General features: G+C 33.9%; 1 protein-coding gene across 1 annotated transcript; it reads right to left on the bottom strand.

The window, feature by feature from the left end:
- Positions 1-3,251: 3,251 nt before the first annotated feature.
- LOC129971918 (uncharacterized) lies at positions 3,252-4,193 on the bottom strand. The gene has a single exon (XM_056085896.1). The coding sequence runs from the start codon at positions 4,191-4,193 to the stop codon at positions 3,252-3,254; it is 942 nt and encodes a 313-aa protein (XP_055941871.1).
- Between the last annotated feature and the right edge of the window lie 10,056 nt (positions 4,194-14,249).

Genomic DNA, 14,249 nt, shown 5'->3' with positions numbered 1-14,249 from the left:
TGTAACTGATAAATTGACCAGCACTCTTGACAAGGACACATCCGAGCACATTTTCATCAAACAAGGCTCAGACTGGTTAAAACCGCTGATGTTAGCAAAAGAAATAGACATTTACTTCAGCGCAAGAAACAGAAGATTGTTTTGGGAAGAGAGTAGAAATAAACACGACTACAGCTCAAGGTCGCGCGTCTGTAAATCCAGCCAAAATAGCGGTCATGTACACGATGGAAATATTGATAGAAAAACTTGTTTTAAATATAATTCTACATCGCATTTAATAACATCCTGTCCCCAAAATGTTGATGCTAGACAACATAACAATCAGGGAAGATCCCATAACTCAAATCCTGTAAACTTCATGTTTAAATCAAATGAAATTCCACAAGAGTTAATAATCGATGATTTGGAATATGTAGATATTATTGTAAACGACGTTCCTATTAAAGCTGTGGTTGATAGCGGAAGCGTATTAATGATTATTAATCCTAATTTTGTAAAGAAATTAAATTATGTAGGCCGTAGCACAAAAATTAAATTAGCGAACAGTTCAGTTGTCAGTCGTCTGTTAGTGGCGATAGATATTAGTCATGTTGATAAAAAATTCAGAGGCGGAAAGTGTTTTAGCAGCTGCAGATACAAATATTTCTTTTGAATGTATTATACCATCTAATAGCTATTTAGATCTTAAAAATACTTTTTGCAATAAAAATCCTACAACTAAATGCGTTTCTGAAAATAAATCCGAGCGTGAGTCATCAAGTGAAAAAAGAATACCAACGTTGCATAATTCCTTCTGTTGATACCGGAAACGAATCGAATAAATTAATCGGTGAGAATAAAAAAGAAACGAAACATATTTCTTCTCATTCTGTTTGTTGTATAAAAAATGATAATAATTCAACTTCTCTTCTAAATGAAAATAAAAGTATTACTACTTGTTCGAAAAGAAATGCTGACTCTGAATTTTAATTACAAAGTCATGACATATCTTTGAATAAAGATAAATTTGTTGATGTTAATTTAATAACCGATACTTATTTTGAAAAGACTTTTTCTGATGTAAATTCTGAATGGTTAATAAAGGAAGTATGTGTTGAGATTTGCAGAAACAAACTGTTTCTCTTTCTCCTAGTAAAGCTTTTAAAAAGTAAAAATGATCAGACATCTATCGAAACTGAGAGCAACGTCTTTCTATTCTTTTATTTTGACTCTGATTTTTACATGTTGCCACTTTCAAAAAGTGAAAGTGCTGCTACAATACGCGATAAGATATGTTTCAGGCCTGCTTTTATCAGTTAAGTCTCTGTTTAACAATCCTCCCACCTTTTGATTAATGACACGTAAATGAATCAAAACACTAATGAAACAATTATGAAGCTATATAAAGTTAAATAGTTAAAAATTTCATTCTTATTATTAAAACTTTAAAGTTACTTAATTAGAGTTCAAGAAATAAATCTGGATGGGAGTTTAATTTGTCTTCCAGATCTAGTCACGATAGTTCTGAACTTCTGGGACAACTCTGGAATAGAATTGTTCATCGGTGATACAGAAATTATATTTTCCTTTTCAAGTGTTTCAGTTTCATTTTTCTCATCTGACTCCATAGATAAAGGTATTTCGAGGGGGAATATTTTCTTTATTGTTCGAACTAATTCTCCGGAAGCGGTTTTGACACGAACAACACGAATATTGCCGTCATTTCCTGGATATATCTCAGTCACTTTGGCTGGAATCCATAGCACTTTGCGCTTGTTGTCACACTCGACGAGAACTATATTTCCAATTTTAATCTGTCTAGAAATTAACATTGTTGATGAATGTTGAACCAATAAGCTGAGATATTACAATCTAATTCTTCTTCTCAGAAGTTCTCGCACAATTTGAAGATGTCTAAGTCTCTTGTTGAAATTAATTCGATCTAGACGATCCAAGTCAGGTACACCAAACTCTGGAATTTCACCTAAAAACAAGGACGGTGTCAAAAGAATGAGATCGTCAGAGTCCTCTGTTACATATGTAAGGGGTCTGGATTTCACAGTCACACAATACACTCATTAACTCTTCGTAGTTTAAAGACGCCTGGCCCAAAATATGACGTAAAAGTTTCTTAATCATTTGCACAAGTCGTTACCAAAAAGCGGCCCACCATGGTGTTGCTGGTGGACTAAACTTCCACTCTATCTTAAGTATGGCAGCTTCCCTTCCAACAATATTCCAATCAATTGACTCAAAGAGATTATTGGATCCGACAAAATTACTACCATTGTCGCTGTAAATTATCGATGGCCGCCCTCTACGCGCAATAAATCTTCTAAATCCAAGTAAAAATCCCTGAGTAGAGAGGGTCAAAATCAGTTCAAAATGAACCGCTCTGAAAACAGCACAGGTGAAAAGTATGATCCAGGCTTTACTCTTGTTCTTCAAAACTAGTGGTCCGGCTAAATCTACTCCCACAATTTCGAAAATCTTATCATCTCTAACTCTATTTTCGGGCAGAGTAGTTGCCACATTCTGCAGTTCTTTAGCTTCATTCCTCTGCATCTAACACATCGAGATAAAGCTCCTCGGATAGTTGATCTGCTTTTGATAATCCAAAAGTTTTCCCGAAGTTTGATGATTAATATATGTATCCCGGCATGAGACAAAGATAGATGTTTATGAAGTATCAACTTCTCCACAACTACATGCTTCTTCGGAAGCAACATGGGGAAAATAAAATTGTGATGGTCCTTTCTTTCAGTTAATCTCGTCTTAACACGTAAAATGTCTTCCTCATCTTTGAACACACTAAGTGACTTCAACTTCTTTATGTCTTCTGAAGAAAATGAATCATGTTGAATAATCTTTACGATAGATTTCTCTGCCATTTTTAGCTCATTGACCTTTAACTCGCCGTCTTCTCTTTCTACTTTTGTATTCTGGCAATTTCCTATAAATCTGTGTATCCAACCCATCATTCTTAGTATTTTCGTGTATTTTGAAAAGTAGTTGAAGACTCGTGAAGAAAAATCATCAACATGGTTTAATGACGTCATTATTTCTGTACATTTTTCTTTGTTAGCCTCCAATTTGTCATCGATTGGCGCAGAATGAGGCCATTCTTCTTCCGACAATGCTAGCCAATGAGGCCCCTCCCACCATCTGGATTCAATAAGTTTCTTCACTGAGCATCCTCTTGATGGCATGTCGGCTGGATTTTCTGTATCAGGTATATGGTGCCAATTTCTGAAGTCTGTCAGGTTCCTGATTTATGAAACTCTGTAATTCACAAAAGTTCCCCAAGCTTCTAAATCTTTCTTCTTTTTTATCCAGAAGAGTGCTGTCGAAGAGTCGGTCCAGTAATGCTCTTTTGAAATTACGACCTTGAGGTTCTTCTTAATGAATGAAGCCAATCTCGTTCCGATAAGACAAGCAAGCAATTCAAGTCTTGGTATAGTTGTTTTCTTCAACGGAGCTACTCTGGCTTTAGCTTGCAATAATGTAACTTTGACTTCATCTGATTTTTGGCTTCTTAAAAATACTACACTCGCATAAGATCCCTGTGAAGCATCGGAAAATGTATGGAGGCTAAAAGATTGCCCATCTGTCTGAGTAACTTGCCTAGGAATCTTTACTGATGCTAACAAGGGCAATTCCTTAACCCATTTCAAGAATTTTCTTTTGATTTCCTCAGGCAGCTCTGCATCCCAGCTTAATTTAGTTTCCCAACTATTTTGCAAGTATATCTTTGGTCGAAGCGTGAAAGGGCAGCTAAAACCGATTGGGTCGAAGATTCTCTGTGCAATTGATAACACGTTTCGTCTTGTCACTATGATGTCATCTAAGTCGATATTAGGTATGTCACAAAACAGTGAATCTTCAAAATTATCCCACATAAGACCAATAACTTTTAGTAGTTCACTTTTTGTCAATTTCACATTGCTCTTCTCTGTCTGCTCCCACCCTCTCAAGTCGAAGTTACCACTTGCCATCAATCGAGTTGACTTTGTAATAAAATCTTCTGCTTCTTCATTCGAATTGACTGAGATGACACAGATATCAACATAAAATGAAGATTTCAATTTTGAAGCTGTTTCTTTTAGAGAAGTATCACACTGATCCAAATGCGAATTAATCACTGCACCTAATAAAAACGGACTGCATTTTAATCCAAAAACTACTCTGCAGTGTCGAAATTCTCTTATTTCCATATGTTCAGAATCTTTCCACCAAAGAAATCTCAGAAAATCACGATCAATTTTTTGAATAGATATCTGAAGAAAAGCTTTTTTGATATCTGAAATAATTCCTATTTTTCCTCGTCTGAAATCAAGAAGCAAGCTTTGTATTATTAATTCAATTAAATTTTCACGTTTTGCGAGACAGTCGTTAAGGGAAATAAACTCCTTCTGCTTACACGAAGCATCAAAAACTGGTCTTATGGATGCTCTAGAGTTCTCTTTGAATATCGGCCTGTGTGGGAAGTAATGGCTGTGCACACTTTTCTCCTCTTCTGGTACTTCTTCGATTATTCCGGATTTAACCAATTCTTCGAACACTGCATTGTAAGCTTCTGTTTTATCTTTCAACACGAGTTTCTTTGTCGCGGAAATTAGTCTTTTTTTTGCTACTTCTCTGTTACTGGGTAATTTGTCTTACACATTAATCCATGTTAAAGAGACTTCATATCTATCCTATGTTCTTTTTAGGGTCTTGTGAAAATGATCCCATACTGCTTCTTGTAGTTCAACATCACTTCCATTTTCTTTGGAATCTGTAATTCCCAAGGCATCTAGTTTCCACAAGTTTTCTATGTCGCTACTGTGAACCAACATGGACGTTATCAGGGAGGACATAGACACGTTACTTTCTGAAGTGCAATAATTCATTCTACCCATAACTGTCCATCCGAACAAAGATTCTACAGCAACCAATCCGTTTTCTAATTTGTGAACTTTTCCCGTCAACAATGCACCTGCGACGTCTGCTCCAATAAGGATTTCTATTTTCAAATCTTTTCTTCCAACATCAGAGACATTCATACCTTTTTGTTTCATTTCTTCTATCTATGGTCCAGGCTGCAAACTGCTCACTGGTCCACAAATCTTCAATTGTTCCAAAAGGTTTAATCTTTTAGAATAATTTCCATATAGGCTACTAAGAGGCACTTCATAACGTTTGTGGGTTTCTCTCTTTGTTGTGGCTCCTCCAAAAAGAGCATGAATCAAAGTTTCTGTTCCATTAGAATGGCACCCAATTTCTTCAGCCGTTTCTTTTAATATATATGAACGCCGTGATCCTGTGTCAATCAGTGCCCTTACCGTTTTCTGCTTTTTATTATATTCGATATTCACTAATAAAGTTTGAAGATACACTTCATCTGGATAACTAAAACTGGTACTTGCTAAAGATACCTTTTGTTCATCCTCCTCCTTAATTTTATCATCATTTTTCTATTTACATGTTTGTAACTCTGGACTCATTACAGCCCAATATCTTCTTAAGCATATCAAGCATCGAACAGTTGACCTACATTGCTTGGCCCTATGTCCAATTTTTAGGCAGATGAAACATCCATTCCTCTTCTTAATTTCATCATTCCTTTGAGTTAAAGTCATTTTTTGAGCCACAAAACAATTTTGACTTTCATGTTGTTTCTCACAAAAAATGCAAGAGTTCTTTTCCTCAAGGTTAAATGTTTTCTTATGGCCTGAAAATAATTCATTCACAGTTGGCACGGAATCTTCATTTTGGAACCTTTTATCCCTTCTAACTTCGTTTCGTGCACCAAAATCAAATTTAAACCCAGCCTTTGCCAGAGAAATTCTCTGCTCTCCCTCAACTTCATTTCTCAAAAATAACAATAATTGTTTTAATTTTTCGGAATAAGTATTTTCTTCTGTAATTATTGATACATGATTTCTCAGCCAAACTCTTAATAACTCCTCAGGAATACACAATTCAACGAGTGGAAATAACATGGCAGAATATTTGTCGCTTGTCATTCCAATTGATTCCAATGAACGCAAATACAATTCTAATTTGTCATACAGGTCGGACACCTTGCACCTTTTTCTTTGCTCAGTTACATTTTTAATAATGAGACTTAACAATTCCCGGATATAAAATTCCACTAAAAGCTCTTCCCATCCATATCTATTTTTCAAGCTTTCTGTTACTTTGTAATAATTTTCCGCGGTTGCCGGGAAGCTATTGACAATGTCAGGTGGTCTAGTACTAGGTATAGTAGCTTGGATCAAGAAGTGAAATTTGTCTTCGTTCTGAATTTCTTTATCATCATGAATTCGTTGGAATTGCCCCCAAAATGGCAACCAATCTTTAATGTCCCCACCGAATTGTTTTAATACTATTTCAGGCAGCTTGAGTTTTCGTTTGTTTAAGTTTGGAGACACACTGGCGACGGATTGCGCAATTTGGCTCGAAAAGAACATTTCCACTTTAACTTTAATAAAATCTAATTTTTCTTTGTATTCTTCGACGCTTTCCCACTCACTGTTAAACTGCTCTTCAGAAGAATATTCTGAATCTAAAATTTGAATATCATAAGAACAAATTTCTACCGACAAACGTTCTAAAGTTGTCAATTTTGATCTTAGACATTCTTCGTCTGGGTTTTCTTTATCTATTTCAAGTTTAATTCCATTACATATTCTAGTAAAAGATGCTCTTATAGGTTTTCGTCTCTGAATTAGTGCTTCCATTTCCATTAAGTTAGACAAAATACGAAAGCAAAATGTAATAGATCGTCTGACCTTGAACGCTCAAAACATCCGTTACTAAAAGATAAATAAATTGACTGACCTGTATTTTTCTTGCTTATTTTCATAAATCACGTACCGAGATCATCAAATGTTGAGATTTGCAGAAACAAACTGTTTCCCTTTTTCCTAATAAAGCTTTTAAAAAATAAAATGATCAGACATCTAAACTGAGAGCAACCTCTTTATATTCTTTTATTTTGACTCTGATTTTTACATGTTGCCATTTTCAAAAAGTGAAAGTGCTACAATACGCGACAGGATAAGATATGTTTCAGGCCTGCTTTTATCAGTTAAGTCACTGTTTAACAGTATGCACAAATGTTTTAAATATTTATTCTTAAAATGATTTTGATATAGGGTATTTATCTGATAAAAATATGAAAGATCATGTAATTAATTTAATTTCAAATTAATCTCCAAATACAATCGCTTACTATAGATTTGCAAATATCTATTATTTTAACTGATGACATCCCTCTGACCTCACCGGTTCGTAGACTTGCTCTCATAGAAAAACAACAAGTTACAAAACAAATCGAGGAATGGCTTGCCCAGGCTATCATTGAAAAAAGCTATTCTGATTATGCGTCTACAATTGTGTTAGTGAAACGTAAAAATCGCGAACCCAGACTGTGCACTGATTTACGTTCTTTGAACAGGAAAACAATCAAAGATAAATTTCATCTACTAAATACAGAAGATATTTTTGATAAGTTATATCAGGCAAAATTTTCTCCACATTAGATCTCAAAAATGCTTACTTTCATATTGATTTGACTCCAGGAAGCGGAAAGTACACGGCATTTATTAGCCATAAAGGATTATTTAAGTTTAAAAAAATGTTATTTCGATCTTACGAATGCACCTGCTAGGTTTCAACGTTGTATTCAAATAATTTTTCAAGAATTAATAGATGACGGAACTTTAATTGTTTACTTGGATAATATTATCATCCCCTCTCAAACCATTTCTGAAAGTATTCAAAAATTGGAACGCGTCTTACACATAACCTCTGAATTTGACCTACAGTTAAATCTAAAAAAATTTCAGTTTCTGAAAGAAAAAATTAACTCTCTTGGTCAAGTTATCGTAAATGGACAAATTAGATTATCAACTGAAAAAACTTCAGCAGTACTAAACTTTCCTCAACCACGTAATGAAAAACAAATCCAAAGATTCTTGGGTTTATCGGGATATTTTCGGAAGTACATTAAAGATAATGCTTTAATAGCTAGACCTCTAAGCGATTTACTTAGAAATAATGTAACATTTAATTCGGTCCCCCTCAAATAAAAGCGTTTGAGACCCTTAAAAGAGCTTTATCTCAAGATCCAGTTTTACATCTGTACAAACCAGGTTCCAAACTGGAACTCCATACAGATGCTTCCAAATTAGGTTACGGTGGAATCCTTCTTCAAGTTGACGACGATGATATATCTTAGAGCTTATATGAGCAAAAAAAAAAAAAAAAAAAAAAAACCACACCTAAGGAAGAAAACTTATCGAGCTATGAACTAGAAGTTTTAGCTGTTATTAAAGCATTAGCAAAATTCCGTACTTACATTTTAGGAACTAAAATTAAAATTGTCACTGACTGCTCTGCGTTCAGACTATTAATAAAAAAGTCCTAAAATAGCGTGTTGGGTTTTATTCCTCGAAGATTTTGATTATGAGATAGTACATCGCTCAGGCAGTCAAATGCGTCACGTTAATTCACTTAGTAGATACCCAACAGTCATGATTGCACTTTGTGATGATTTAAAAGCGCGAGTGCATGTGACACAGATGTCAGATGAATACATAAAAAAATTGAAAGAACTATGTAAAGATAACAACCAAATTGATTTCGTGGTAAAAAATACCATTTTGTATAAATGTCAGGACAACCGTCGTTTGCTTGTAATACCTGAACTAATAAAACACTAAATAATTAAGAACGCTCATTCAAAAGGGCACTTCACCGTGGAGAAAACTAAAAACATTATAGAACATGGCAATTTTTTCCCGAATATGCAAAAAAGTATTGAATCGGTAATACAGAACTGTGCCGAATGCATCCTAGTCAACCGAAAGTGTGGTAAACCTGAAGGGTTCTCACATTCGATTCCGAAGGAAAACTTTCCTCTAAGTACTTTACCATGTTGATTTTATTGGACCCTTAGTGTCAACCAATCAAGATTACAATCATATTCTCAGCGTAATAGATGCATTCTTAAAGTTTGTTTGGTTATATCCTGTTAAAGGTGTCACTGCAAATGAGGCAATTACGAAACTGCAATTGCAGGAAGCAGTGTTTGGAAATCCCATACGTATCATCACGGATAAAGGTTTCGCATTTACCTCCAAGGAATTCACAAACTATTGCGCGGATCAAAATATAAATCACATTCAAATTACCATAAGAATACCTCGAGGAAATGGAAAGGTGGAAAGAGTTCATGTAACTCTTATCCCCCTGCTTGCCAAACTTTCCATCAATGATCCCACGAAGTGGTACACTCATGTTTAAGTAACACAACGTGTATTTAAATCTACTGCTCCACGGAGTACAAGATTTACACCTTTCGAACTCATGATCGGTGTGCAAATAAAGCCTAAAAATGACCAGAAAATTCTTGACATCCTACAGGAAGAATATGAGCAATTGGTCATTGACAGCCACGAAGACATTCGTGAAGAAGCGCGGCAGAACATCTTGCACCTTCAAGGAGAGAATAAAAGATCTTACAACAAGCACAGGAAGAAAGCTACTCAATACAATCCAGGGGACTTTGTAGCCATACAGAGGACTAAATTCGGCAGTGGTTTGAAGCTTCGTCCGAAGTTCCGTGGCCCCTATCGAATCACAACGAAGAAGCCACACGAGAGGTACCTAGTGGAGAAAGTGGTAATCCACAAAGGCCCCAACCATACCTCTACAGCAGCAGATTATATGAAGTCTTGGTCTACAACTGCATAAAGCACCTACTTTTTTTCCTGTTTTGCAAAAATCTAAAATTTTCTTTTTTGAGTTTTTCAGATTCTTTCTCAGATTGACGAGGGCATTAATCTGAGAAAAGTCAAATCGTCAAGTTCATCAGGACGGTCGATTGTGGTGTACGGAGCGTCATACTGGCGGCGATCGCGTCATCACTCAACAGCCAATAAAAAACTATGATTTCCGCCATTAAAACTGTATTCAGTACTGTAATACCGTTCATTGATGTAAAGCGGCCCAGCCGTTCGTCCAGTTCATTAAATTCGTTTATGCTAAATTAGTGTGTGATTCTTGTAATATGAGCCATCTCTAAGCATTAATCTCAACCGGGCTTTCTCCTAGGGTTCGTGAGAGATATTTGATTTGATATATAATCCGATTAGTAGAGGCCTGTTTTTCGAGCCAGAGTTAATAAGTCTCTACATTTATATTATATATATTATTATCAAACCTACATTTCTCCCAAACTGCAATTAATGGTGAGGAGATTTTCAGAGGCTCATGAACCCCCTTTATGGCCCGGAGTAATGGACAGTTACGGGACCGGATGTTTCATTCATTATTGGGAGGTGTCCATTTGCAGGGAGGAATATGTTACTCATTTTTTTTTTTTTAATTTATGGCCTGTCATTTAATAAAAGTGCAAAGGATTATATAATTCCAGGAAAAAATGTCAAAACAGACAAACACCTTCAGCTCAAGATGGAATTGTGTATGCGTGTGTGTGTGTGTGTGTGTGTGGGTGTGTGGGTGGGTGCGTGTGCGTGAGTGTGTGTGTGTGGGTGCACGTTCGTGGATGCGTGTGTACGTGTGCGTGTGTGCGTTCAAGGTGCCCTTAATTAAAGTTCACATTTGTGAGAACATCAAAATAAAATACTATGTAATATAATTTCAGGAAAATTATGTTATGGCGTAATGAAATGACAGGAGTTATATCTTCCAGAAATTCTTTAAGACCATCTCCATATGGCGCAGTATAAATCCTTTTAGCATATGCAAATGTCGTTATCGAAGTTATGCAGCAGGATACGTGATATAAAACTGCCATAATCAAATCTCAGTTATACTGTTTCCATGTCAACAAAGATGACGTTAGCTATGCAGAAAAGTGTTTTACTAGTGAAATTGTCATATCAAAACGATGACTCTGATACTGATGCTTTCTTGGAATTTCGGTCTAATTGAAGTCCTGTCACTATCCGAGTAGGAAAAAAAAGAATTTAAACAACAGTATCATTGTCCGTTCATCCAGAAAGATGATGAATCTGTGTCACAAGCAGTGGATGATCTAGAGACGCAAATAATAAGAGACATGATATCTTGTTTCAATGCGCAGAACAAATATTTTCGGCATATTGCAGAAACTGTTCTTCAGAACAGAACAGAAATTCTTCAAAGGATGTTGCGTAAGTAGTAACTTTGTGCACGAACGAGGTTCTCTACCCATATGGGTAATGCTATTAACAATTCCCGATTTGGGTTACAACAACAACAAATTCACATGATAGCTGCTAATGCCATTACACTATTCGCATGCAGTGGTTTGGTGCGGCTTTGCTGCTTCATTCATTCTCAGTCTAATTTTTTAAAGAGCTCAACGCCGCAGTTTCTGTCGAATGCTCTGTCACCAGTTAGTGATACAAATTGTTGTTGGAGCAATCCATGATTCTGTCACTTCATGCTAGACGATGTTTTCCAACAGCACTATTTATATAGGATTGTACTCCTCCTCACATCACCCTTTGTGTTAAAGAAGTTCTCAGCCGACATTTTCGTGATTATTCAATTATCATCCGTATTTTCCCTAAACTGTGGCCTCACAGATCACCAGACTTGAATCCTTGTAACTTCTGGTTTTGGAAATAGCTCAAAGACTTAATCTATCATGATCTCCTCACATGTATCTCTGAACTAAAATATAGGACAATACACCATGTGTATAATCATTTCCTGGAATACTTTGATTTCAAAAGTTGAACATGCGATTTTACTCTTCCATATGGCAACAGAAAATGGTATACATCATACAGAGCTATTTATATACAGGAAATTATTCATTTTGTAAATTCTTGCTATGCTCTTTATAAAGTTACAAAACGCCATTTAGTAATGGTTTATGGAGATTTTTTGCTGGATAAAATTTCTATCAATTCATTAAGCCATTACCCAGTTTTCATGAATACCGGCATCTTTCAAAGGTGAATTTTAATTTTAGACAACCTGCATGCATATATATATTTAATCAGAGATTTGAAAGGTTGGATATAGTGGTGTCTTGTTTTATGAATGGAAGCAAAAGATAACGCTGGAAAAAAATAAGATTTTGTATTATAAATTATTAATTTTTTTTCAATATTTTGTGTTGCGTTGCTATAGTCGAAGTAATAAAAACAAATATCGTAGAACAGAAATTTTTGCTGTTATTAGGATCATACTATAGATATTACACATATATCTTGAATAATCTTTATCATGGCACAGTCACCGATGAGAATAAATAAACCCAATTATATATATATATATATATATATATATATATATATATATATATATATATATATATATATATATATATATATATATATATATATATATATATATATATATATATATATATATATATATATATATATAACCAATGAAAGTAAGAAATATTTTGAAAATGAAACTAAAACTAAAACGAAACGAAATAGTTTCGGAATCGCAGCTAGAAATTATTTCTTATTCACTCTATAACCGAAAATGAAACAGGAAAAACATCATCGTATTTAGAGAGCGCAAATACAGCTACATCTAAAACACAGATGAATTGAGACAAAAGTAATAAAAATCTAGTTAATAGGAAATTCAAATTAAACCAAATAAAAAAAAAAAAAAGAATCCAGCCTGAAGACTTTTACAAGGGTCAGCCTCAGGCAGGGATTCAAAAAAAGGGATTTTTTCTGTGAAGGAATACAGACTAAGAAGTCAAATAATGATTCCTCGTTCCAAAATCATAATACAAAACAATAAATTAGAAAAATACATCCACTTATAAGCAAAAATACAATAACAAATATACCATATAATAACACTAAATGAAAAAAGTAATGAAAGACAAAAAGTAAAGAACATACAAGCAGCAGGCAAAGAAATTTTAAACTATCGATCGTGATTCCCGCTTTTTTAAAAACCCCAAGCTAACGCATTTAAGGTAAAAAAACAATTGTAGTGTCCCAGCGCCATCTATTGAGTGATCTAATATGCAAGGAAAGTTCTATTTTTATTTTAAGTAAAGGATTAATCCCAAATCATATTTTGTTTAATCAAAAAGTTGACATTACAGTAGTTTCTTGGAAATTCATTATTAATTAAATTTTTAATGAGGTTATTTAATGCTTCAGTATAGGAATTTTTATTATTGCAAACCCTTTTGATCCTGTTAAATTGTGAAAAAATTAGATTTTTGAAAATTTTAGAGTTTAGATTGAAATGATAATTACAAAGTTTTGTTATTTTAAAGTTGAATTCATCCCTTTTATCGTAGATACCAATTATTATTTTATCATTAGCAATTTCGATTTTTAAATCCAGAAAGGCAGCCTCAAATTGATTTTTATTTGTTTCTGTTAGAATTAAATCAAAATTAGAATTTAAGCAAATTTAAGTTAGAATTAAAGAAAAAATTAAATAGATATTATCATAGTATTTACGAGTTTTGTGTTCGATCCTGGGCTATTCCTTTTTTTTTCTTTTCATTTTCTTTTTCTTATTAAATTATTTCAAATCAATAATACAAAATATAATTCAATTTTTATATACATCATTAGTATATAAACTGTGCTAAAAGATTGATTGATGTTTTTTCCAAACTGGCTGCCTATCAATATTTTAATGAATGAACATCCTAAAGTCGTACTACCATTGTACTAAATCTATCTTGACCAAATGTTCCAAACCATGCCCTCACCTGCTAAGTTTAGAAAATAAAAATTAGCTATTAAACCATTCCATTCCATTTTCCATTTATATTTTTAGCAGCCGCTTACATTTTCGTTAAGAAACTAGGACATGGACAAAAAAAATCCATTGTTATTCTAATCTATAAGTATATTGCTGTTTTGAATTCTTTTATATTGTCAAAGAGAACTTCGGCAAGATTCAGTTTAAAAGAATTTTAGGCATAAATCACAAAATTTGAGAGCATTCACTTCGCATTAAATCTTAATGCAAGATTTTCTTATTGGACAGCTGATGAAAATAGAAGAAGTCATGTATGTTGCGCTAAATAGAATATACGAAGAAATAACATTATGATTTTAAAAGCATAATGTGCACTAGTTTGTAATGGTCAGATATGATTCGGTGAATATTTATGAATTTATTCAAAAATGACATAACAGGGAAATAAATGTAAAATGAAAAAAATCAATTTAAAAAGAGATACAATTTGAATAAGAAAGAAAAAAATGATGAAATTAACAGAAAAATCAAGGGTTCTAATAATTTACAAATATTTTAAATTGTTG

This window comes from Argiope bruennichi, chromosome 6 (genome assembly GCF_947563725.1).
Source record: "Argiope bruennichi chromosome 6, qqArgBrue1.1, whole genome shotgun sequence".
Lineage (NCBI taxonomy): Eukaryota > Metazoa > Arthropoda > Arachnida > Araneae > Araneidae > Argiope > Argiope bruennichi.
Note: the sequence above shows the minus strand (reverse complement) of the source record. Positions and strands in the feature narration are given on the sequence as shown.